Source organism: Protopterus annectens, chromosome 4.part0 (genome assembly GCF_019279795.1).
Source record: "Protopterus annectens isolate FY-2018-M chromosome 4.part0, PAN1.0, whole genome shotgun sequence".
NCBI lineage: Eukaryota > Metazoa > Chordata > Ceratodontiformes > Protopteridae > Protopterus > Protopterus annectens.
Window position 1 is genome coordinate 300,308,150 of NC_056733.1, and position 27,704 is coordinate 300,335,853.

Consider the following 27,704-nt stretch of genomic DNA (forward strand, 5'->3'; position numbering starts at 1 on the left):
TAATCTGAGTCAACATTCCCATAGAATTCAAAAACATGTTGTGCCACATTGCTAGTTGGATTAGCTTTTTGTATATCCCTAACATGTTCCTTAGGTTCATAGGTTCATAGGTTCATACTAGGCTATCTGCCCGAGGGCATTTACAAGCCTAGCCCATCGTTTTGTGGCTTACGCCACCCATTTAGTATGGGGAACTATACCCATTATTTTGCTGTGCCTCTGTCGAGCAGTGACCTTAATCCTCACTTTATATGCATATACTGTTTAGAGCAAGGGCGAAAGCATTTGGCTCCATAAATTACCACTTAACTCTGGAAATTTAAAAAAAATCACAAACACATACCCATTAATCCTCACCTCCTTAATAACCATTACCGGCTTACACACACACACACACACACACACACACACACACACACACACACACACTGCAGTTTCCACAAGTAAACATCCCTTTGATCTTTATGGGTACTTTATTAAATGATACCTTGAGGGAAAAAAAATATCTCCTATATTTAAAGGATGCTTGAAAGAGAAAGTAGGATATGTTGGTAATTTCTGAGACAAATAGTCATCAGTAAACAAGATACCTCAATTAAGCCTCACAATTTTAATAAATGTGTCTGAAAATGTTATGAATTTAATAACCCTGTGACACCCCACAACTGGACCAGTAATCATGGAGCCACAATCCTTACCACTAGCACAAGTGGGGGATGTACACTGGGATGATGACAAGTACACACACAGCATTTCCAGATGCAGCTCAGTACATCAAGTGCAATTTTCTTTAAGAGCACACAGAGACCACAGTCAGTCTGGGGCTGGTTTCTCCCTCTTTCTCCAGATCCCCAATAAGATTCCCCACTGGTACAGCTATAGAGTTGAGTCCTTAGCCAGGGTTCCAAGCCAAGTCCTCCAACACTCTCTCTCCAACCAGTGCTTCATGTCCCTGCCCAGGTAGCTGACACACACACTCGTTGAGGGTTGATTTATACCCATACACACACCTGGAAAAGGCTGTCCCCTTCTGCCCAGACTATAAGGTAGTTATCACTACCACTGGAACCCCATATCAGCTACTTTAAGGCCCTTAACAAAGGTTGTCCAATCTTACTGTGTAATGTTACTGTCAATGCAAATGGTAGTTTGACCACTTGCAAGGCTATTAAGAGAGGCCTACACAGTGTCATCAAATAAATATGCAAGTAATCTCAGAATTTAAATATCTCTAGACAGATCAGCAACAATGAAAATTGTAAATATATTTAATAATAAATAAAAGAAAAATACAATAGTAAATATATATTTACAGTGACATCACAGTTCAAAATCACAGGAACTATTTAAAACACCATTGCAGGACAGTCTCAGATAAAGAAAGAAAAATATCTAAGCTTTGCTGTATTCCTGACTATATCTAAGAGAATTAATATATCCAAGTTAACTTACTTCAGAGCAAGACAAATGTGTGGTGAATGGATCTTGTTAGGCCCAAGACAGATTACAGAATGCTCTTTCAGAGACCTCTCAAATTAATATCTCAAATATTACTGCTGGGTTAGCTTGCAGAATGACATCAGTACTTGTCATCTGACTCTATCCCAGGTGAAACCCCCCACTGCTGGAAACTGGCAGTATTTTGCATCCACCTGTGGAAATACATAGACAAGGGTTTTTCCTCAGATCTTTGGCAAATGATGGAAATCATAAAAGAATAAAACACTTCCAAGACAATACAGAAGGCTCCTTAGTTGTAGACAGTGTGTTTCCTTGCTGCACTGAAACTGAAAGACAATGTCTTTTTTGTGACCTAGCCATAAAGTAATTTAATTTCAGCTATTTTTCTGAAGTTTTGCAAGTTAACCTCCTGTACTCCAGTTTCCCCTGTTAAAATGTATTTATTATTTATTTATTTATGTTACATTTGTTTACCGGGAAGGTCCGGCTGGACACAGGTCTGTTTTCAGCTAAGGCCCGGGGAGAAAAGCTCCATAAGTATTACATTACATTAGTTGACATTTCCATGATATAAAAAATATTCGCACAAATAGCTACACAATTATTACAACATTACATTAGTAACATTCACCAAAAAATATTCATGCAAACAGCTACACAATTATTACAACATTACATTAGTAACATTCACAAGGTACAAGATATTCATACACAAAGTACACTATGTTAGTTGAATACAGTTATAAACAATAGTTTGATATGAGTTCCATTTGAGTATCTGGTAGAATTTGAGCAAATGGGATAAGATAGAGAATACTTTACTTTCTAGCATTGTGTCAATAAACTATTAGAGAGTTTGAAAACCATGGCCATGGTAGTATTAATTATTTGGGAGACTATTAATAGCAGTGAGTCAATTTGGTCTAGCCTGGGGGAAGACATGAACATAGCCAGTTTTGCATAAAGTGGGATTTGGTGTTTTTTTTGAAGAGGTAAGGTAAGGATGTTGAGGTTAGGTGATCAGGTAGGAGGTTCCAGGTTTTTGCAATGCAGCAGGCATAGAGTAATTTGTCAGCTTCATTTTTGTGCTTAGTGACAGTTATGTGGTTTTGGTGTGTTGATCTTAGGTTTCTGGAGGCTGTATAGGGTTGAATTAATTGTTGCAAGGCAGGGGTTTTCATGGGAAGGTAGTAGAGCTTATGGACAGTGGTAAGTTGGTTGAGAGGATTTGAGGTAACTCAAGCCAGTTGAGTTGTCTAAGGGATTGGCAGTGATGGGACCTATGAGTGGCTTCATTAGCAAATTTGGCAATTTTGTTGTAGCATGATCCAGTTTTGGAGAATATATACATTTAAACAGTTACACTAGTGTATGTACATTTCTACTCTATTCAAGTAGGGTACATTGTGGATACATTTCAAACAGCACTTTGTAAAATCCCTCTTTAGCACAAATGTCTGTACAAACCATCTTACATGACATACAGCTCTAATACATTTGTAACACAAACATCTTATATGAATCATGTTGATAGTCACAAATGACATATAATTATTTACAAAATTCCAGATAGCTGGGCTGGCAGAATCTCTTTTCGTGACAAACCCATTACATCTTCTCCCTGGTCACAGCATTACTGCACCAAGTGGATGACTCTTCTTTATACAAATTTTAGACAAATAATCCTCTCCCATTGCTTATCTTAGCTTTCCTTAAAATATCAAAACTATACCCTATTTGCAAGAGGTGAGCTTACAATTTACAGAAAGCTTCTTCTTGATGTTGTTGTATCTTTCGGCTTTTCCCAGTTAGGGGTCGCCACAGCGGAACTCCGGTCTGCTAATGATTGGCAGTAGATTTTTACGTACCAAGCTGCCAGCTCTGATGCACAACCTTCAACGAAGGTATGCCCATTCACGCATGTCTCTGCACAGAAGATGCTTTAGCTGAGAATCGAACAGGACAACATCATACTGTGAGGCGACAATGCTACTGCAGCACCACCACCGCAGTCTATAGAAAGCTTCTTGATCAACTACTATATTTGTATTCCTACATATTCTCACATATTTCTCATAAGGGAGAGCATCAATTAAGTGTTTCTGATGCACACTATCAGCATGTAAAGCCTGTTAGCTGCTTCTGGTTTTCAAAACAGCTTTGTGTAAATATGACGCACTTCTTCCCCCTTTATCAGAATATCTAAAAAGTTCACCTCACTATAATCTATCTTGTAGGTGAACTTTACACCGCAATTATTCTGACTTACCATAGAATCAAATTCCTCTGCCAATGTTATATCACCTTTACAAAGAAATAAGTCATCTATATAATATACATATAGCAACACCTTATCTAAGAAGAAATGATCCCTTGTCTTATATTTCCTTTCAAGAAAGACATATTAATATTGGCATATAATAGGACAAACGGGGTTTCCATGGCAGTCCCACTCACTTGCAAAAAACAATCATTGCCATTTTTGAACACATTATGAATCAATGAAGAATGAAGTAAAAATAACACAAAAGAGGCATAAGTACCTTCTCCCAAAAAATGTGAACCAAATCCATACCTATGCTGTATGCTGGTGTAAAGATCCTTCACACACACAGATAACCAATAATGATTCCATACTCACAGAATAGAATTGGCTTCTCCCACAACATCTGCAGAATTTTTAACATACAAATCTGGTTTGAAACACAAATTATTGCAATAAAAACATCTAGTAATAAACCCATTTTTCTAAATAACTGTCAAGCCCAGACGTAATGAGGTTCCACCTATCTTTATGCACTTTAGGAATTGTATAAAATGTGGGATCTAATTGGTTTGTCACACTAAGAAGTTATCATGATTAAGGAAGCTAAATTTGACTCTCCTGTTCAAAAGACCATGTAATTATTGTTAACAATCTCTCACCACAGATTTCAAAATATGAAGGCAAACTTTATGAAGGCAAACTTTATCAACATTCAATGGGGTTTTACACATATAATCATAATTATATTGACTCATGACTACTAAGTTCCCCCTTATCTGACTTATATACAACCAGTTTATCAGATAAGCCCTTCAGTTGTTTTAAAGCATTAGATTCAACCCTGGTTAAATTATAATGCCTCTTTTCTCTTGAACTTTGACCAAACTGAATAAACATTTCATTTTTACATACCTTTTCAAAATAGTAACTACATAATTTATAACTGATGGAATAAAAGTGCTTATCATCTTTATAGGGGTAACATTAGTCATTGATATCCCCTTCCCACTACTTTATTGTTAATATCAGAACTTACATTGAATTAAAAGAATACATAGAGGCATCATTAATATCCCACTCAGAGCTGTATTCCTCAGTAGTTACAAAACTATCAGCTCTTATTATTAAAATCCACTAAAGTTTGTTAGAGACAACAAGAATAACTCAAACTGAATGTTATTCCACATAGGCACAGTCACGGGGACAAATGATAATCCTTTCAGTAGCATAATTAAAGAAGCATTATAAAAAATAAAAAAAAACACACCAGAAAACACCCCAACAAGTTCGACACCTGTGGATTACCATCATCATGATGACCTCTAGCTGCACCTTTGCTCACAGAAATCTTATTTCTTGGATTGACATTCAGCACTGAATTTACTGCACTATTCCCTTCAAATGTTACCATTCGATAAATATCTTCTCCTGATGCCATATCAGAATTACATGTTGACATTGTTAGTGATATCAGTGCCTATGTTCTATTAAATAAAACATTAGTTCGTGTTTTTTCAACACTGCCGAATAAAAATTCTGTTAGTGTCATAATCATAATCATGTTGACTCCTCAAAAGTTTTTTTTTCTTTTTCTTTACAGCAATATCCATTTCTTCCTTTTTGCATTGTTCACCAATTTCTATCAACTTTTTTTTAAAAATACTCATAATGTACTTACATTTTCTATTTACATTCCAGTTGTTGAATTTCTGTCACTGTTACTTCATGTTTCCTAGATTCATATTCCAGGGGTACTTTAACCAATTCTTTTTAACAATCCATTGAATCACAGGATCCTAGGAAGTTACTACTCTATGGGCCCTGAGGTCTTTAAAAGCCTGGCCAAGAATTTAGTCCTTGTTCCAACAAGTAAGTACCCTATGCCCCTGTACAGCAGGGAAACAGGTGGAATCCCAGGGGTCTATTTTCTGTTCCCCATCCAGTTATCCAGGTTGAGCTTAAAAAGGGTTAATGAGGTGCTCTGCTTGATGTGGAGCAGGAGTCTATTCCACAGAATGGGGAGTCACTGGGACACAAATCTGTCTGGCCAACAAGTCCTATTGCTGTCACAGACCAAGTTGAGGTCACACATGGGGGGTTACTCAAGTGGAGCTTGACTTGCGAATATGCAGCAGTCCTATCAAGGCTGGGTCTGAGATTGCTTTGTATGCCAGACAGAGGTCACTGCTTAGGAGTCTGTAGGAAACTGAGTAGAGGGACAGGACCTTTAGCCTGTATGTGTAGGGTAGATGTTTGAAGCCCTGGATTCCTCCTGGCAAGGAACCTCTGTGGTCCATTCAGCTGATGCATGTGCTTTGTGAGGTACATACCGAAAGGGGCATTGTACTAAATAATGAGTCTTATAAGGGAAGAATACAGAGATGTTATGACTACCTTGTCCTGAATGAGATACCCTTACTATTGAGGTGGGCCATGTAGAAAGCTTTCCGTACAATGGAGGCAATATGGTGGTCAAAAGTCAGTTTGATATCAACCTGGGTACAAGTCCATCATGAATGATTGCATGCTTAGGACCTTATTATTAATGGGATAATTTGTGGGGATGTCACTCTCCCTAAAGGAAATGATGATGCATTGTTTTTTGCATTCAGTTTGAGGCCATGTTTTTGCACCAATCATATGTTTGGGTGAGACCCCCTTGGAGGATGTCCACATCACTAGGGAAATTGATGACAGCACCCAGTTTGCAGTCATCTGCAAACTTGGTCATCCATAGCACACTGGTTTTGGCCTGCACCTCAGAAAAGTATATTCCAAACAACAAAGGCCCCAAGACCGATCCCTGGGGTACACCACTCATTACAAGTCAACTGCTTGAGGTGGCTTCCCCTATTTTGACTAGGTGGGTTCTATCAGTGAGCCAGTTTGCTACCCGTCTGGTAACATATGGAATGCTGCCTAGTTGAAAGAGTTTATCTATTATAACGGAGTGGGGAATAGTATCGAAAGCTTTTGCAAAGTCAAGGTATGCGGTGTGCACCGTCTTCCCCTCATCCATGGCTTTAATGATTGTCTCAAAAAAGTCAACCAAATTTAACAGGCATGACCTCCCCTTGGAGAAACCAAACTGTGTGGGATCAAGTGTTTGGAGGTTGCAATGTCCTTGTTAATGAGGTCCACAATAATCCACTCCATGGCCTTGCAGATCAGGCTAGTTAGGCCGATGGGTATATAATTTCGTAGATCAGTGGATGCTCCATCTTTGTGCAAAGGAATGACAGTGGCTGTCCTCCACTCGGCTGGGATGAATCCAGTACTCAGGCTTTGGTTTTATAGGGTGCCTAATGGTGCTGCAAGTTCCTGTCTGAGTTCATGTAGGATGCAGCCTGGGATGTTATCTGGTCCCATGGAGGCTGCATTTTTTGCCTTTGAGAAGGCAGTGATGACTTGCTCCCTAGAGATAAGGGGAAGGGGACAGGTGCTGGGGATGTCCTGGTTTACTGATGGAGGAGGGCAGAAGGGTGAAGTTTTCACTGAACCTGCCTGCCAGCAGGTTGGCTGTATCTAAAGCATTTGTGTATATGGTGTCCTTGACCACCAGTTCTGAGAAGATGTGGGTGCTTCCCTTGAGACTGCGGACATATGCAAAGAAAGCCTTGTGATTGCCTTTAGTAGATGTGGCCAGTTTGGACTTGAAGTTTGCTTTGGAGGATTTCACTAGTGCTCTTATTTGCTTGTTCAGACTGAGGAGAGATTGCTGCAAATTAGGCACCTGCTCCTTGGTCCTGGATAGCAGTTTTTTCCTTTTATTATAGAGTTTATTTATTGCAGATGTCCACCAGACAGGTTTACTCTTCCTTGAGGAGGAGGATTTTGTCCTGTCAGGTATTCCTGATTCCATGCAGCTATATAAGTGCTAGTACTTTGGTGTAGGTTTGAACATATGTGCCAGTTCTTATGGAGGGGGAGGGAGCTGTGAAGTTGTTTATACTTTCCTTCAGGAGGTTGTAATCAGCTTTGGAGAAGTTTTTTGTTTGACCCTATGAAGGGGGTGGCTGGAGGAGATAGTGACTTCAAAAGTGACCTCTTTGTGGTTGGTTCTTACCAGGGTGGATGGCACTCTAGGGATGCTGCAGTGGTTACTCATGTTGGTTAATACTCAGTAAAATATATTTTTACCTCTTGTGGGGGTGTCAACCAGCTGGTCCAAGGCATTTGCATTGACGAAATCAAGGAATCTCTGAGTATTTGTGTTTTGGCATGAGTAGTTCTTCCAGTCTATGATTGGATGGTAAAAGTCACCCAGGATCAGGGTAAATGGCTGAATCTTGATAGATTTGAAGAGGTCCCTGGGTGGAGTGGGGAAAAAAAATCGCTTGACCAACACTAAAAAAAAAAAAAAAAAATTTGCAGACCCTATGAAGTGTGGGGGGGGGTTTCAACCCCACATCCCCAATGGGGGGTTGTGCCCTCAACCCCCCTAACTAAATATAATATCTCTGAGATCACGCTACAGTGAAGGAAAGGGCAAATCCCCAATGACGGCCAAGCAATTTTTTTCCCCTGGGAAAAATTCACTTATGTAGCTGTTCAGGGTTTTGGTATTTCAATTAATCTGATATTGTTAATCCTCATTCAGTCATTACGTGTGGGTATCAGTTCCGACCTCGGAACCAAGCCGGCCATCTTCCAAGCTCACATCAGCTACAAACTCTCAAGCTAAAAACTCTTACCCAGAATTCCCCTCTCCCTGTTACCCCAGATTTTGTTTGCCGTGTCGCCATTCGGTCGTGTCAAGCTGCTTCTCTTGAGCTAAGTACAATATTTTGTTGCATACTAGTCTAAAACAACTTTTTCTCTCAGAAAAGTCACTAGATTGTTTTCTCTTACCTTATCGCATTTAGTGACTACCCCTTCTTGAATCCTTTCAGTCCCCTTCATCCTATTTACTGCAAGGTATTTTCCTCTTTACCATCATTGGTAAACCCCTTTTCCTCCTTACCTTCGGGTATTTCTTGTACCATTGCTGGTATTCTTTCTGAATGTCCTTCTTTCTAACATGGCAGATAAAAAAGGTGGTCCAGGATTTAAGAGATGTTCAGATTGTGGCCATAAATTACTTACTTCAGATGCACATTCTCTGTGTGTCTATTGCTTGGGTGTGCCTCATTTATCAGTTGACCCGGCCTGTGGAATTTGTAAGAATTTCTCTAACAGGACGTTGATTGAGAGAAAAAATAAACTGTTATTGAAGGGGCTACTTAAATACCCTTTTTTAGAGGCTATTTCTGGGTCGGAGACTTCAACCCCTCCTAGATCCCATAAGAAAAAGACTGATGAACATACAAAGGCCATGTCTCTTCCTTCGTCCTCGGCTGGGGACTCCCACCAACCGAAATCCAAGAAGGCTAAGCTTTCTTCTTCGATTCTGACTTTTTCAGCTCCAGTGCTTTTGGTGCCTAGACCTTCGGCACTGAAGCTATCGGCGCCATCCGTGATTTCAGCACCGACTAGCGTGCCCTTTACCATATCGGTACCGAGGGGCTCCTTGGTTCAGACTTCTCCACCGGCACCGACTATCCAGTCAATGTTACCACACTGGCTCTGACAACTTACCCGGAACCGACAACTCAGTTATTGACACCGATTTTTTCAGTCCCAGCCTCAGCGCCGACAACCGCTTTGGCACCAACTTTTTTTGTCGGTGCAGACCATGACTTTGGCACCAATGATTTCCTTGGTGCAGACACCTGTAGTTCAGTCCCTTACGGCCCCATTGTTTTCAGTGCAGACTGATGAGGTGGGCACCAAGCTTGCCCCATCTTTGGATAGACCTGACTCTCTCTCAGCCGTGTCCGTGAAATCCACTAGAAGCCTTTCTGAACACGATGTGTTGCGTCTTATGGATCAAGTGCTTTTGGCCAGAGGTATCCTGCCCCCCCGGACCTATCCTTCCTTGGGAGGTGATCACCCTTCGCCAATGACCCGTACTTATTCTTCTCCTTCATTGCCTTTGAAGCCCCTTGATATAGCACAGTCTTCCCCCTCTACAGTTCCCTTTATGGACCTCACTAAGGAACCGCAGTTGCCTTTGTGGCAGGAAAGTTTTGCTATGACCCAGGATGTCAGCTGTGGCGTACATATCACAGCCATCCAGGAACTCCGAGGCGGCAGGCTCAGCCACATAGGGGAGGGGCAACCCCTGTCCTAGACACTCACCCCTCTTCAGTTGGACCGGCCTTCCAACTAATGGAGAAGGCTTTGGCATCAGCTGGCAATACTGTGCTATCAACCTCCCCACCCTCCTCTGGACCGCAATGTACACAAGTCGCTCCTAGCAGACACTGGGCGCAAGGGCCTCAGGATATACCCCCACAGGAAACCCCCTTTGCATTGTCTTCCCCAGCTTCTCCCTCTGAGGAAGTTCATCGAAAAAGCTTGTGCAAGAGGAAGCACATGGACTCCACAGAGGAGTCCCTTACTGAAGACACAGACTTTGATGATGGGGAAGGGTCCTCTCGGTCACCCTCTGAGGTATCCTTTGGTGATATCCCTGAAATCCTTAAACAGAGAGGTGACTGGCAGCCCTCTAACCTGCCCTCTGAAGAGTCTCTGTTCCTGCAGGCCTTTCGTGCCTGGCCCCCTACCTCCTGGGTTACTCCACCTGCCAACGAACTGGTCCGGCTCGTCGTGCAGCATGCGTGGAAGGCTCTTGATACCATTGAGGCCATTCCCTGGAGGCCAGATAAAATTTTGTCCCCTCCTGCTACTGAACCCCATTGGTTCAAAGGTCTTCTTGTAGATACTCTGGTGGTGGCAGCCGCAACCAAGAAGGACCTGGTGGTAGAAGAAAGCCAGACTGTCCATATGCCCAACAGAGTTCCAGGCTATGGACAGAATAGGGAAGCGTACTTTTGCATCGACGACCTTTGCAATCAGGTCCATGAATTATATGGCACACTTTACCAGGCTTCAAAGGGATTTAATTTCTGAGTTCTCTGAAACTTTGGCTGGTGCCATGTCTGATGAGGTCCATGACAAAGTGGGCTCTCAGCTGGCCACCATTGAATCAATATCTAACTCCTCCATGCGCCTGATATCTCACGCATCAGAAGGAGCAGCTAGAGCGATGAGTTCAGGCATTGTTCTGAGATGACATGCCTGGATGCGCTTATGTAATTTCATGGAACTCTTCAAGGCTTCCTTTCTCAATGTTCCCATTGAAGCCTCTTCATTGTTTGGACCCAAGGTTAAAAGCACACTGGCCAGATGTGAACAGGACGGTAAGACCCTTTTTTGCCATGGGTGTTCGTTATTCTTCCCCTCAACATGCTTTCTCCAGAAACCAGAAGAGTGGGAAGATATGGTACAAAAAGTCTCAGGGTCCTTTCTGTGACACACAGGCCGAGTTCTCCCGTAGAGACAGAGGGGGAAACTCACAGGGAAGACGCCCTTTTCGGGGCAGAGTGGGTCCACGTAACCAGAGTTCCAGGGACTCGTTTTCTGGCCAATCCTATCAGCACTCCTGAAAAGCGGCCCAACTCCTTTCCTCTGGAGGTAGTTGGGGGTCGTTTCTCCTTGTACCCTTCTGCCTGACTAACCATCATCACCGACTCTTGGGTACAGAGGATAATAACCAGAGGTTACCATATTCCCTTCGATCTTTGTCCTGCCCCCCACAACAAACATACCCAACATTCCACCCAGTCGTAGGGAAGAAGCACCTTTAGAGATATCAAAGCTGCTAAGAAAAAGAGTCATCCAAATAGTCTCTCCAGACCAGATAGGATCCTGATTCTACAAAAGTACTATTTTTGGTGCCAAAGAAAACCGGGGACTGGAGACCAATTTTGGATTTTAGTGTATTAAACAAGTTTGTAAGAGTACAAAAATTCTGGATGGTCACAATACAGTCTATCCACTTTTGGAAAAAGATGATTGGATGTGCTTGATAGATCTTCAAGATGCGTACTACTACATAAAAGTGGACTGGCCATCAAGAAGATTTCTGCGCTTCCGTGTGGGAGCCAGTCACTACCAGTTCAGAGTACTGCCCTTCAGACTCTCTGTAGCCCCCAGAGTGTTCACAAAGTGTATGGCAGTCATCACAGCTCACTTGCGACTACAAGGATTCCAGGTGTTTCCATACCTAGATGACTGGCTCATCTCCACCCCTACCAGACATCTATTGGAAGAAGCCCTGGCATACTCTCTCCACATTTCAAAAAGGTTAGGCATAACCATAAACTGGCAAAAATCCAATCTCATCCCATCTCAGTCCACAGAATTCATAGGGGTCATCTTGGATACAAGGAATTGCACAGCATCCATTCCAGAGCACAGAATTCTAAGGATAAAGCAACAACTGATCCCAATCCTTTCAAGGGAGAAATCCACAGCTCACTCTGTCCTACAGCTGTAGGGTTCCATGACAGCCTCCATCACCATTGTCCCCCTGGCCAGGTTTCACATGAGGCTTCTACAGTGGCTACTGCTCACCCAATGGTATCCTTTTCAGTATCATCTTTCAGCCAAGATTCGAGTAACTCACAGGTTCAAACAGGATTTAAATTGGTGGATGACCCACAACCCATCACAATGGTCTCACCCCTTCTCCCCCCAGCAGCCCAAGGCTACAGTGACCATGGATGCCTCCCTGATGGGGTGGGGGGGCTATGTCAGGGACAGACAGTCCAAGGTTCTTGGTCCGAATTGGAGGCCCAACTGCATACAAATGTTCTAGAGCTGAGGGCAGTGCTTCTGGCATTGCAAGCATTCCATCCCCTGCTGCCATCTGCGACTATTGCGATACAATCAGACAACATGGCTGTGGTCTGGTACATCAACAAACAGGGCGGAATCAAATTGTGCCCACTCTGTCGAGAGGCCATGAGGATATGGCAATGCGTGATGGCTACCAACCATTTTCTTCTAGCAATGCACATTCCTAGGAGTTCTGACGTGATAGCAGACAGACTCAGCAGGTGCATTCTACAACCTCACGAGTGGTCCCTGAATTCCTTGATAGCGATGGAGATCTTCCACCACTGGGGCCTTCCTTGCTGTGACCTCTTTGCATCCCCGACCAACTACAAATGCAGCAACTACTTTGCCCTGATTCCCCCTCCGGGACAGTCACCCAGGGACACACTAGTCCACGATTGGCCCTCGGGTCTTCTTTATGCATTTCCACCTCTCCCCCTCATTCCCTTGTTTATGAAGAAAACCTGCCAGTTGAAGAGCAAAGTGATCCTCATAGCAACATACTGGCCTCATCAGATTTGGTTCATCTTTCATTGGCCTCACCTGCTAGATCAACCATGGATTCTCCATCCAGCCCCGGGGTTGATCTCCCATCCTCAGAATCTGATTCATCCCAACTTGGACAGCCTGAAGCTCACAGCTTTGTTCCTCCAATTCCCTTGATTGCCAGGCAGAATTATCTTTCTTTACCAGTACGGGACATTCTTATGGCATCTCATAAGTCTTCCCCTAGAATTACTTATCTAAGCAAGTGGAAAAGATTTACCCTTTGGCTGAAAAAAAAGCAAGTAGATCCCTTTTCAGCACCAGTGTCGATAGTACTGGAGTATCTAGCTGACCTATTTCAATCAGGTCTATCTGCCTGTACCATTATAGTTCATTTGGCTGCAATATCTAATTTCCATGAGGGTGTCCAAGACTACTCTCTTATGTCACACAAATTATGCAAGACCTACATAAAAGGTGTGAACATCTAAAGCCCCCTTTTAGAGAACCTATTTAGCCATGGGATCTGTCATTAGTACTACAAGTTTTGAAAATGCCACCTTTTGAACCAGCTTCTTTTTGCAACCTAAAATACTTGTCATGGAAAACCTTATTTTTGGTCACCATTACTTCTGCCAGACATATCTCTGAGCTTTCAAGCCTTATGTATCAAGAGTCCATACTTGATTTTTCATAGAGATGGTGTCATTGAGAACTAATCCTTCCTTTCTGCCAAAAGTGATCTCTGAAATGTTCATTAACCAAACCATTGAATTGCCAGTTTTCTTTCCCAACTATTCAAATAAAGGACAGTATTGCCTACATACCCTAGATATTCACAGGCAAATTCACTTCTACTTGAAAAGGACTAAAGCCTCTCGTAAATCAGACCAGTTATTTTTGGCCTATTCTGGACCTAGATTAGGATGTGCTGTTGCTAAGGTCACATTGGCTAGATGGTTGAAAGACTGTGTGACTTTCATTTATATACAACGTAATATTCCATTGCCTACTACTCAAATAAAGGAGAGTATTGCCTACATACCCTAGATATTCACAGGCAAATTCGCTTCTACTTGAACAGGACTAAGGCCTCTCGTAAATCAGACCAGTTATTTTTGGCTTATTCTGGACCTAGATCAGGATGTGCTGTTGCTAAGGTCAAATTAGCTAGATGATTGAAAGACTGTGTGACTTTCATTTATATACAACATAATATTCCATTGCCTACTACCATAAAGGCTCATTTGACAAGGTCAGTGGCAACTTCTGCTGCCTTCTATGCCAGAGCTTCTTTACATGACATCTGTGCAGCTGCAACTTGGGCTACACCTCATACCTTCATCAGTCATTACAAATTGGATTTGGCCTCCAGGGAAAGAGCATCTTTTGGTTCTATGGTGCATAGGAATATCCTTCCATGAGAGCCTCCCAGGAATAGAGGTAGCTGGGGACTCTGTCCCACAAGTAAGGAATGAACGAGGATTAACAATATCAGATAAAGAAGTTATGTCTTACCATAAAGTTCCATCTGTATTGTTGATCCTCGTTCAGTCATTACGACCCTCCCTCCTTCCCCCTCCTGTGGCTTCTAGTGGATCTCGCCATCTGGTTTATATAGGTAATTTGACCAGAGGTAGCCTCTACCTTGTTTTGACTTGCAAACTCAATCTGAGGTAACAGGGAGAGGGGAATTCTGGTTAAGAGTTTTTAGCTCGAAAGTTTGTAGCTGACACGAGCTTGGAAGATGGCCAGCTCGGTTCTGAGGTCGGAACCGATACCCACACGTAATGAATGAATGAGGATCAACAATACAGATGGAACATTATGGTAAGACATAACTTCTTTTTGTGTGTCAATGAAAGAGCGTTTGATGAACAGCCCCTTCAGTGATGTAATGTAGACCCAATGTCTCTCAGTACATATGTGCTGATGATTCTCAGATATCTTATCAAACACCAAATCATGTCAAATAGCAGCTTGTAACTGTCATGGAATATAATTTAAACTTCCAGCCAGCATATTCACAACTCACACCAAGGAAAATTCTAATCAAATGCACAACTAGCGGGAATGAAAGACAAAATCAGTTTCATTTCCCTAGAGCTTTGGCTTGTGCCTTTTGGGGAAAAAACATGTTATTGTTAACTAACATCTTTGTTTATACATACTAATTACAATTCATCATATTATGTAATTAATCAATTAACTGCATATTCAATAGAATAATGCATCCTATTACAATTGTCAATTAAATTAAGTTCAATTGCAGACGTCATAAACTAAACTAAACAGCTACATTAGCTTACTCCTATTTTCGACAATAGCACCATCTTCAACATATCTTGGCGGTTGGATACAATGGGTAGTCTTTTCTCAAGCTAAGCTGATATGACGTTTGTAAATCGGAATGATGATGATGAGTATGCCACTCTTTCTGGTGCATTTTATTGTTTGCTTTTTATCTTTTAATGGGCTACCATAATATAAATCTGTAACTTCAGTATCACACTTTGTACTTTGTCAGTTGATCTCTAAAGAAAACCGTGAAATAACAGACTTTTTAAGGTTCCAATTTAAGTTGCTATGCACTACAGACCCACAGAGATGTATCCCATTTGTATATAAAATAAAGAGTGCTTATGCCACAGTATCTAGGATTTTAAGATTTGTTCCACAAAAGCAATGTATGTTACTTTTTTGAAACAGTGTGTTTAAATGTTGTATTAAAGTATAATATTAATGAAAGCAAACTTCATCTTCCTTACTATGGCATTATTATTGCAATAAAACACAATTATTAATATGTATTATGCTTTTCACTTTTAATGGGTTTTAAACTCAGCTTTGTTTCAGGATGTCCAATTCATCATGCTCAGACCAGCCCCTTCTGAGAGAATCTTTAGACAAGAATATAAAGGACAGAGTTTCTACTCACTTTAAAAAACAATTTATTCCAAATTTTTTTTTTCATTCTAAAGAATGGGGCAATATAAAGAGGTCTTGGATCTTCCCACCTGTGACAAGCACAGCAGAGTGAAAAAGTTCAGGATGATAATTCTGTAGATTTGCTTCATCTCCTTTTCCTGAGATATTCTGGATCTAAGGAAAGCCTATTGGTAGGGTTCAGATTACAAATTCCAAAAGACTTTTCTCAGATTTCAAGTTAGGGAGCAGCAGGTTCAATTTGGTGTTCACCCCTTTGGTTTGAGAAATGTGCTGGGGGTGTTTACCAAAGGGCTGGCTACAGCAACGGCAGCAAGCTGAAGAACATCCACCTTTATCCTAACCTAAGTATCTGCTTCATGTACAATCAGATGAGTATGTTCAGATGCATTTGCAGAAAGATATTTGTTAGCCAAAATCCCCGGGTCTAACAGAAAAGAGAAGAAAAGAAAAGTCAAATCTGTTTGTTTCTCAGTATATTGTCTTTCTCGAGGTTTCAGTAGGTATCCCTCAGGAAAGATAGCCTTTCATTCCAGGCAAGGTACAAGAGATGATGGTCTTGAGGTAGGAATCAGTTGTCACATTAATAATAATCTGGCCTTTACCCTTCCCAGACCTGACAACAGATATATCAGACATGGAATGGGGTGCATATTTTGTGTAGACTACAGTTCTGCTACAGACTCCGAATTTCCATCAGTATAAGGAGATTGTGGCAATCATCACTGACCGGAAGGCCTTTCAGAGTTGTTTGAAGTCAAATTGTTCTTCACCTGGTGATGGACAATACCACAATTTATGTATTCACTTGTTTAACTGGCTAAGCCCAATGGACATTTTAGGGGCACTGTCTGATTTATTGACTTTTTCAGTGTCACACAGCAGGTAGGTGGAGATTGAGAAAATCACTAAGGAACCAGACTGAACCCCACCAGCAGATATATTTTACATTCAGAGAAGAAATGTGTGATATGTTAACATGCAGGACAATGCTCATCTATGTCACTTGTGAAGGATGGCCATAGAGCTAGGGGTCAGAGACTATCTTCCAGCCTTTGGCTAAAGCTGATGTGCTAGCAAGACAATGGAATACACTGGATGATTAATTAAGTCAAGTGGTTCAGGGGCATGCTTGCATCCCACAGCAGTTGTCAGCTTCTGCTGATCAGGAAAGGAAAATTTCAGCTCTGCAGTGGCCACAGCTTTTCAGTCATGGTTTTATAAAAATGTCCGGAACTTGGTTTTCAAACTATTGGCAGTTTCCATGGGCTGTGCTTCCAGCAACAGTACATTTGTGCCTTAAGGTTTTAAGCTGAGAGAGAGAGAGAGAGAGAAGAGAAAATGACTTGTTTATGGCACTCAGAGGTCCATATTATGTAAAAGCTGCTTATGTTGTATTTAGTCTGTACATTATGTGCTGACCATCAGTAAGGATGCATACATCAGTTGTCTGACACAATTTGGTAAGGTAATGTAATAATAATAATAATAATAATAAAAACTATTCAAATAAAAATAACCATGTGCCATTAAAAAACTTTTCCTTATCTGGTAAGTGCTTTTGTCTCACACGTGAGATGTCACATATGTGAGATGAATGCACTTATTGAATAAAGACTTTTTTTAATGGTACATGGCTATTTTTCTTTGAACACTTTGATATTATTATGTTTTTGTTTTTTTCCTGATGACCATATTGGTGACATTTCTTGTCATTTTAAAGTAGTGGCATTTATCTAAGACTTACATCATCTTTACCGATGTATTTAGTGATGGCATCAGAGAATGGCATTTATATGTACACCTCAAACATGTTATGAAGGTAGAAACTGAACCTTTTTGTAACACAATAATTTATTTAGTGGCTTGGGTGGGGCCTCCTACATTATGGTTTGAGTGGGTCTTGTCTTCAGAAATCAGAGGGCAAGGGCTACTGTCATCCACTGCTCAGGAAATGCTGCAGCCTTCTGGCAAACTACCACAGACAGAAATTAAGTTGTGTCTGCTGTTAAAGTGAGCCTTTAAAATCTGTTTTGCATTCCATACATCATAAAATCCATACATAACACTAATTCAGGTCTGTCTGTCATCAGCATCAATCCCTTTTTCCATTTTTACAAGGAATTGGGATGACACATCAACATTAATGTGACCAAATCAGCTAGAGCCAATGTTTACATTGCTTAGTGGGTATTCAGTTCTGCCTGTATTTTACATATTTCTTAATTCTGCTAAATAACATAAATGCGCAATAAATACAAGAAATGAGCCCTAATTATATAATAGAGATTATCCTTTTATTTACTTGACACTATCAGGGTGCACTAAAGCATACCACTATATAAGTATATTTTTCAGTGTTATTTCAGCTGTATTATACTGATTCTTCATAAAATGGGTGTCAGCAGACAATGGCCACATTGTATCTACATTTTCTGTTAAATAATTTCTATTAGTGTGTTTACTTTCAATATATGCAGTTACAAGGTGTACCAGTTTGTTTGTAACTTGTATTTATAGCAATTAATACCCAAGTTTCCCAACAGTGAATGCACATAATATTACAATAGCACTTCTACTAGACTAATACAGTACATTTCTGTAAAACATACATAAGAGATAAATGTGGTTGTCGTCATAGATAGAACAGGAAATCAGATATTTACAAGTGAAGTCTCACTCACCTTTGTGTTCGATGTCATGTAGGCGTTGCTGCCAGAAACTTCTGAAAGGTGCAATACCTGTCCCTGGTGCAATTAGAATGCAAGGAATTTTGGGATCTTGTGGCAAGTGGAAGTTTGGAGCTCTGTAACAAGAACACAAACAAGATAATTACAACTGCTGAAAGCTGGCTACGTCTAGTCAAATCCATCAGCTTTATGATGAGATTTTGATTTTTGGGATCAGCTATGTTTCTGCCCAGTACCTAGTATTCTGTTTGGTGAATTTACAAATATAGATCAACTTTCATAAATACATGTACACATTTTGCAGGATCAACATTTGTAGGTTCCAACCTTTCCATATGGTTTAGTTCTTATATTTTCATATACTAACAATGCCTTCAAATTACTTCAGTGGATTCAGTACCTAAAATGTCAGTAAGTTATTTGCTACCTAAAATAATTTTACAATAAGTAAAACATTTCATTAACATGAACCAAGTATGGTAATGCAAAAGCACAATTGTAATTTCTTTTTTTTTTACTAAATTATTATCAGGAGACTCATTCTGGAATACCTATGGAAGTATTATGAATCGGTTGATACTTTGTTGCACTTTTTTAACCTCATCACATATCTGTATCACCATTTTATTGTAGTAGTCATGGTGGTGCTGCGGTAGCATTGTCGCCTCATAGCAAGACGTTGTCCCGTTCGATTCTCCGCTAGAGCGTCTTCTGTGTGGAGGCATACGTGAATGGGGCATGCCTTTGTTGAAGGTTGTGCATCAGGGCTGGTAACCCGGTACGTAAAAATCCACTACCAATCATTAGCGGACCGGAGTTCCGCTGTGGCAACCCCTAACCGGGAAAAGCCGAAAGACACAAACAAACAAAGTCATGTCTAAAAACACATCAGCTGACTTTTCCAGCTGCTAGTTAAACACACCTTTTTAGTTGCTAAGTTGGAAAGGTTGTAGCCCATCCATTTACTTTACTACATTTCATGTAGGTGAGTAAGTACTTTGAAAATATATATTACCTGTTAATAGTACTTTGGTTACAAAACACATCAGAGATAATGCCATTATGTTAAGTAAAATGCACATGTATGCCTAAAAAAGAGATTCTACCTGAGGCTCAACTTTCCTCAAAACTGAAAAAGATCTGTTTGCTTGTTGTTGGAATTAAAAAAAAGATGCCAAATGATATTCTTCCTCAATCTACATAAAGTATCATCAGGGAACACAGTATAAGCCTTAACAAGTTAGCATGTTTAAACAGTCACACTTAACCAAAAAAAAAAAAAAATGAGTTTCCTGCCAAAACCAGTCTGGTATAGGAGGGAGTCACCAAGACAGACAGACTCAGCTGGCAAAAATATCTTCAATTAAAAAAAGAAATAACTGATAACCTAAACGAACTGTAATAAAAATGTAATTCAATCAATACTACTGTTGTTGCACACATATGAACAACTGATTTATAAATGTATCAGGTACAGATGACTTGTATAAAGAGCATACATTCAGGCACATGAAATATTTATCATTGGTAGAGCCGTGGTGGTGCATTGTCGCCTCACAGCAAGAGGTTCTCCCGTTCGATTCTCGACCTTCTGTGTGGAGTCTGCATGTCCTCCCCGTGGTCAAGTGGTGTTCGAAAGACATGCTTATGGCGTGCCTTCGTTGAATGTTGGGCATCGAGCCGGCACCTCGGCACTGTAAAAATCTACTGCCAATCATTAGCGGGCCGTAGTTCCGCTGTGGCGACCCCTAACTGGGAAAAGCCGAAAGAAGAAGAACAACAGCATCACATTCTTGATTCTATATGAAAAGTACTCAGTATTTTTTTAAGACTGCATTTTTGAGCAAAAGAGTCCAGTTTGATCTTAATAAACAAAGCAAATGGTTCAGTTTTTTATGTTTTTGCAGCCATGGTAGGTATAAAAGAAGAGCTGTCAATATGTTTATGAATTTTAGGGATGTCAAGAATGTAATTTCATAACAGAATTATAGAACTCAGTGCATAACATTCCTTGGAGGAGCAGGTTTAATGATCTTAACTAAATTTCATGATAAGCTAGAACAATTAGTGCAACCTTGCTATAACACAACCAGTTGTTCAAGTGAAAATATATAGCTTGCTTATATTCATTAATCTACATGACTAACAAACCTGCACCTTTAGCAACTTTCATGAAAAATAATCATTTCAGTTTCAAGTACTTCACTTAAAGCCTGTCTCTCTTTCTTGGAGATGTTGGTGCTGTAATGCCTGGAGTAGTTTGGTCGAAGCAACCTAAGTTCATTAGATACTGCATTCTCATAAGTCTGTAAAGTTGCAATTTGGAGAACATTACAGGTCACATTATTTTCCACCAATGATTATGTACAATCCTTCAGTGCAGACTTAAGGTTCAGCTTTCCCACAGCTTCTTATTGAAATACGACATTTGAAATGCTGACTGCTGATAAGCTGAACAGAAAAGTCCAACAACACAGGAGAAGAGCATATTTCAAAAATCAATCTTCTCTTTGAAAACGCTTTTTGCATGGAGGCAAGTCCCCACCACCCCTACCCCCACACTTATATATACCAACTCTGAGATTGCCATACCTTGAAGAAAAGGGAATATTACAAGAACTGGCATCTCCAATAGGACTTAATATATGCAAGTCTGTACTTTTGATCATTCAGTCTCGGCATTCAGATGGTTACACTTTCTCACACACAGTTTAAAATTGTACTTGTAATACTGTGACTTTGCACAGAAAAAAAAGCTACAACCCTTGTTTAATTAAAAAAAAAAAAAAACAGTTGTGTGTCATCCTGTCTGGTTGTTAGATACCCTCATTCTCTGTCTCTGTAATATGATTTGTGGGATTCAGAAATGTTAATACCAACAGTTAGCTGTTTTTATTGCTGGCAGTAGCAGTTTCTTGTATTTAGACAAGCCTTGCTTAAATGCATACTTCACAGAAGTGCAACACCACCATGGTCTGTCTTTTTGGCCTTCCGTAAATGCTAAGGATGCATTCAGGGGAGTGACAAATGATAATTAATTATGTGATCTGCCACAGAAATCTTCTTTTTCTGCTTTTTTTCCCCATAAGGGGTCACCACAGTGGAACAACAGTCCACAGAACAAAATTAGTAGAGTTTGTACAGTGCCAAGTTGCCAGCCTGGTGCCCAACCTTCCACTAATTGCACACCTAGGGCCAATTTAGAGTGTCAAATCCACCTGCACCATGTCTTTGGGAGGAAACCCATGTGTCCACAGGGAGGAGATGCAGACACCACACAGAAGACACCCCAGCCAAGAATCGAACCAGAGAACCTCTTCCTGTGTGGTGGCAACGTTAAACACTGCAGCCACCCTGATCTCCACACATAAAAGCCTGTGATAAATGCTTTATGTAGCTGAGTGATTCATAGGACTGCCTGGCTGTGCATACATCCTTAAAAAACAGTTGCATTAGTTAAGTCAGCCAAAACTTTGAGGTCACCCATTACTCTCAACAGGAGATATCAAGTTAAAGGTAATTGCTAGTGAATTTAGTGGATAAGTAGTGTTAGTTATTAGTCTGCATGTGTGTGTGTGTGTGTGTGTGTGTGTGTGTGTGTGTGTGTGTGTGTGTGTGTGTGTGTGTGTGTGTGCTTCTTTCTGGGTGGTTGCAGGATGGGTTTTGTTACTGGATAGCCAGGGTTGGTGTGTGCATGTTTGTGTATATGCATATGGATAAATGAATGTGTGTTAGTGAGATCTGTAGGGGAGGGGTGGTATTTGATGCAAGGGTGTGTGTGTGTGTGTGTGTGTGTGTGTGTGTGTGTGTGTGTGTGTGTGTGTGTGTGTGTATGTGTATATGTGTGCATCTGCATGTCTCTGTGTGAGACTGCCATACATAAATTCCCCTTAAAAAACAAGGAAATCATACAATACTGGGGAAGGGGTGAGACACTAAATACAGGGGCATGTTAAATATATACCCAAGTCACTTCAAAGTTAACAGAAAAACAGGTTGTGCAGCATGAAAGACATATGAGAGGGGCCGCTAGACATCAGAGACAATGTTGAACAATACACTAATCCACTTACAAAGTCTATAGAATACACGTTTTGGGGCACAAACCATTCAACACTAGGAAGTCTGAAACTCTAAAGTTTGTGCATGTTCGTGTTTCCACTAAAAGTTGAGGGGGAGTACTAAATAACACCAGGGAGCCAATCTAACTATTACTCGAATCAGCTTTAAGAGTTAAAAGAGCAGAGAGAAGAATGAATCTCTAACGACTGTCGTTATTGACTAACAGTAATCATTTGTGATTTACAAGGAATGTGGAAAAATAAGAGGCAGCATCAGTGCTGCTCTGTTAGCTCAGGGACAGGTAAAAGCCATGGTGATGTGTGTGTGTGTGCGTGCATGCATGTGTGCGCATTTGTGTGGGAATGAATGGGGGGGGCTGTATTAACTCGATGCCAGAGGTGATTTTTGCAACAGCAGCAAAAAAGTGTTTGTTAGCACTTGCAGTAATCACCATACAATTCAGAAACATGCAAATTAGCTTATAATGAAATCTTTTCAGATTGTGGCTAATGTGTCTCTGAAACAGTGGTGTCCATAATCATGCTAAAAGGGCCTTCTTGCAGCAGCCTTACTGCACATGGCAGGACCTGATTTTGAGTCCTGAATGACATTTGTATTAAAAAATATTGACTATCATCCAGTTGGACAGAGGTTGCGGGCCTTGTAGGGAATCGTCTTGTGCTCTACTGACCATTCTGAATGAGTGCGTTAACAGTAGTGTTGCATTATGCTCTGTGGCAGTACTGTTGATTAGACCATTTATTGATATAGATTATATTTGACTAGATGAATAAAATAAACATTGATAGATATCGGGCAGCAGAAAAAAATCCAAAATTGTCACAATCCACTTTATCCATCATAAATGTCTATTAATGGACACATGTTTCACAGCTGTATGTTCTATTAAAATATCCATATCTGCAGGTGCCATGCTGTCATGATCAGAAGTACTTCAAAATAAAAAGCATGTGCCAGCTTTCTTTTGTTGTTTAACTCTATAAATTGTTTATCATGATATGTTAACAAACTATTCATATGCTGGCATCCAATTTTATTAAAAAGAGTTAGTTCTAAAATAGATCACTACTCTTATTGATACTGTTTGTAAAACTTTGATGATCTCAGGCCCTACAATTCAGTTGTTGGCTTACTAGGAGAGTTAGTCTGGGGGTGACATTCTGCTATAAACGTCTAAAAGGAACTATCTGGTTTGGCAATGCAGACTGTTAAGGTCTGCAGGTGCATTAATCATCTGAAGTTGCTATTCTTCCTCATTACTAATCTTAACATAGTTTAATTCGTGTTATACCAGGTATAAATGAAATACAAATATTAAAAGTTTATTTAAATTAAGATAATTAAGAGTTTTTCAGTCTTGATTATTTTTGCAATAGTAAAGTCAGTACATCTGTTTTTGACGTTTTTTATAGAACATTTAAATGTTTTATTATTGGTTGATTTATGTCACATGACTTATCTATACCTTGACAGTAGAACTGAATTTATAATACCAAATAAACCTTGTGTTATACTGTGATCAAAAACTCTCAGCTCACTTTCATATATTAAGTCTATATGTGGATATTCCAGGTCCTTTTGGGTTGTATAAATTTTAAAATCGATTTAGAATTAGTATTACTTTTTTATTCTCAAAAAATGTGTACAGCTTCAACACATTGTAAAGAATATTACTCTGGCAGGTTTCAAGAAAATCTAACACAGATACTTTTGCTGGCTCCATGGTACAGTGGGATAGAACCCTAACTGTTACCTGAGGAAAGGTTAGAGAGCCCAGTACATGATAGAAGAAGATAGAGAGGGATGGTAAATGAGTGTTATTCAGCAAGCTTATGAATCTAAGCTCGCGGAGAGGGGTTTGCAGTGATTCTACTGAGCAGATGAAGTTTAATCCACCAAGGATCAGAATCCCTGACCTACACCCCTCCCCCCAAAAAAGGCTGAAAATGATTTTTAAGTCTTTTAACAATCTGACAGTGATTTTCTGGGGAGGAACTCTGGGCAAATGCCACTTGAGAATATAAAACTTTGTCCATCTGTAGGTTACCGATTTTCAGCATAGACGTGAGATCAAGGGTCTCTATCCTGGTTTAACAATACAGTGGCATGCACAAACAGGCATTTTTGGTCTTATGGTAAGATGCCACTGCATACTGTGTATGGAGACGGTGCCTTGGTAGAACATGAAAACAAATCATTGTGGTAGCCTGTATATGATGTTCCATTGGTAGGTGTTAATGCCTTCTCTGACTTTGAAGAAAATATTGGATCAAGTACCAAAAGTTAGAACACTAGATAACTGTTGCCATTCAAGCTTAGGGAGTGCCACCAATTGCAGGTGATGATCAACTACACTGGGGCAAAAATGTAAAGAAAAGGCAGCTACTGATGGATGTGTTTGCACTAATTTGTTTACTGGCTTATGATTAAATTCTAAAAAATGATGACGTAATCTACTAAATGAAATGGTCTTCTTATATGGCTTGTTGCTCAAATGCTTAAACCACAAGGAAATGTGAAACAAGCATCCTTGATGAAATCATTCATTTATCTGCAATGCCCTTACTATCCCTCCTCAATACATAAAACAGCAGCAAACAAATTGAGGATAAAAGTAAAAGGAAATGCTTTCTGAAGTAACTGAAAAATAATGTTAAATAATAACTGCTTGGTAAAGGAATATGGAAAAAGAAAATATAAAACGTGAACTGTGTGAAGTGTGAAGCATATGCAATATTGTTAGTAGTTAAAGACATTTTAAATTGGTTTCTGAGATGTGTTTTCTCTCAAATTAAATAACTGTGTGTGAAGAGATCATGTTCATCACCATGGCAACCATCTTTAAAATATTAACTTTACACCTAATAGGTCATACTGTGTCATCTGTAGTTGTGCCCAATGAGGTGCTGGGCTGGAAAAGAAGAAAATATATGAATTATAGGATGTATGTCACATAATCGAAATCCCAAAATATCGAACACCATAACGTCGAACTTGGAATGTCGAAATGTGATATAATCGAAAGCTCAGAACAGCAAATTTTTTCCCAGGGAAAAAATTCTCTGTTCCGAGAAACACACACACACACACAACACAAGCACACTAAAAAAAGTAATCCACACATATACACTTAAAATCCTACTTCTAACCCTACACCAAACCGTACATACACTACTATCTATCCACTTACCTTAACCCAAACCCTAACCCTTACATCCCTAACTATCGCACACTCACCTTATCCGCTCCCTAACCCTAAGACTCCTAACTATCACACACTCACCTTACCCGCTCCCTAAGGTCCTTAACTATCCCATTCCCACACTCACCTTAACCTGGTCCATTCGCACACTTACCTTAACCCGGTCCGTAACCTTCGCACCACAGTGGAGAAAATAGTGAAGTGGCAGAAACAGCCCACCAAATTCTTTCCCTAGGAAAGAATTTGATGTTCTGCAGCTTCGCTATTTTCAGTGTTCGCTATTTTGGGTTCGATATTATAACATTCAATGTTTTACTACTTCGATGTTATAATATAAACCCGAATTATAAAGGCTTTGCAATGCTTAACACTGTAGAAAAGTTATGTAATAAATATGAAATAAACAAATTTACCTCTAGTAAACAGCTTTTGTGATAGCACACGTTGAGAAATGGCATAATAAAAACAAACTGTTACATTTAGAGCAACACAATGGAATTTGATAATACATATATGAAGAATTAGATGAACAAAGGCAAGGAAAGAGGAATAAAAAATAATACAGAATAGGCATGACGTCAACATTTACACATAACAAGCTAAGACTGAATGGGAAATATCACTAAAACTCAGTTTCCATGTTATATGATAACGTCCATCATAACCGCTATTGATGTAAATATTTTTATCTTAGATTCATAGACCAACTACACAGGAGAGTGACACACATCTGCTTGACTTTACTCTTTAAATATGATTCATTTTATAAGCTAACAGGGTATAACTACTATGAAATATAAGAAAGAGGTACAGATAGCTAAATGAGCATTACATGTTTGTCCCACAGTCAGCTCCACACTACAGCAGAATAACACGCTAGCTGTAAATCACATGACTCAGTATCATCTAGAAAACCAGGGGCTAGAGAATCTAGTGTGGCAGGATAGAGAGGAGCATCTAACAGTGGCTCATCCATCATGATTGGAAGGAGGTGGTCTTTTTTGTGGTATTGTTTACAAGTTCTTGTGGAAAGGTTATGAAGCATGCAACACAGGAATGAGGGACATGCCCTTGGCTCTGACAGTCACATTTAAACTGTAGCACTTGTTGTATGAGTACAGCAGCATGGACTGGCACTTGAGGGCATGGCAGATTCTGATTTTTGCATGTGCACATATCATCCACTCAGAAAGAAGTTGGGCTAAAAAAAGAAAATGAGCCTGCCATGGAAGATAGCCCACCAACAACCAATTGTTATCCTACAGGTTCTTGATAAAGAATCCATTACCAAAGTGATAACCATGCTTGAACAAGAAAATGAATGTGTTAGTAGGGTGTCTGTTCTAGCTACATGACCAAGGACGATCCAGGATAAAATGCATAAAAATAAATGAAACATTCTTTGTAAGTCTCTGAAATCCAAGCAGGACAACCACTAACATTATTTTGCAGCCTTTCAACCATCACTCACAAGCAAAGTTATTTTCCTTCAAAATTTTGCTTAGAATATTTCTGGAGTATTCAAGCCCCAAGAAAAGTGTAAGGTGTTATGTTGGGCTATTTTGTGTCTAACAGCTGACCGTCTATTTATTGCTCCCTGTGCCACTCCTTGATCAGCAGGTCAACAAAATCATGACTTGCTCTGACCATATTTAAGGCTTATGAGGAGATCAAGACATCTTAAGGTAGCATCTTACTGCTGCTGACGGAGAGTTTTTTTCTTTACTTTTTTCTTCTTCCCCTAATAACGCTCAGTAACACCATAAGAATGGGCACATAAGGGGTGTCAGTGAATTGACCCAAATGTCTGCAAGTGGTTGACGTAACTATGATGCCCTCAATCATC

The 27,704-nt window shown here is 40.1% G+C and overlaps 1 protein-coding gene across 1 annotated transcript in view; it reads right to left on the minus strand.

Moving 5' to 3' along the window:
* Positions 1–27,704, minus strand: part of NOS1 (nitric oxide synthase 1) — a 1,255,637-nt gene that overhangs the window by 90,064 nt on the left and 1,137,869 nt on the right. Inside the window, exon 24 of the mRNA XM_044068292.1 lies at positions 18,568–18,689. Coding sequence (XP_043924227.1) covers positions 18,568–18,689 — 122 coding nt within the window. The remainder of the gene's footprint in view (positions 1–18,567; positions 18,690–27,704) is intronic.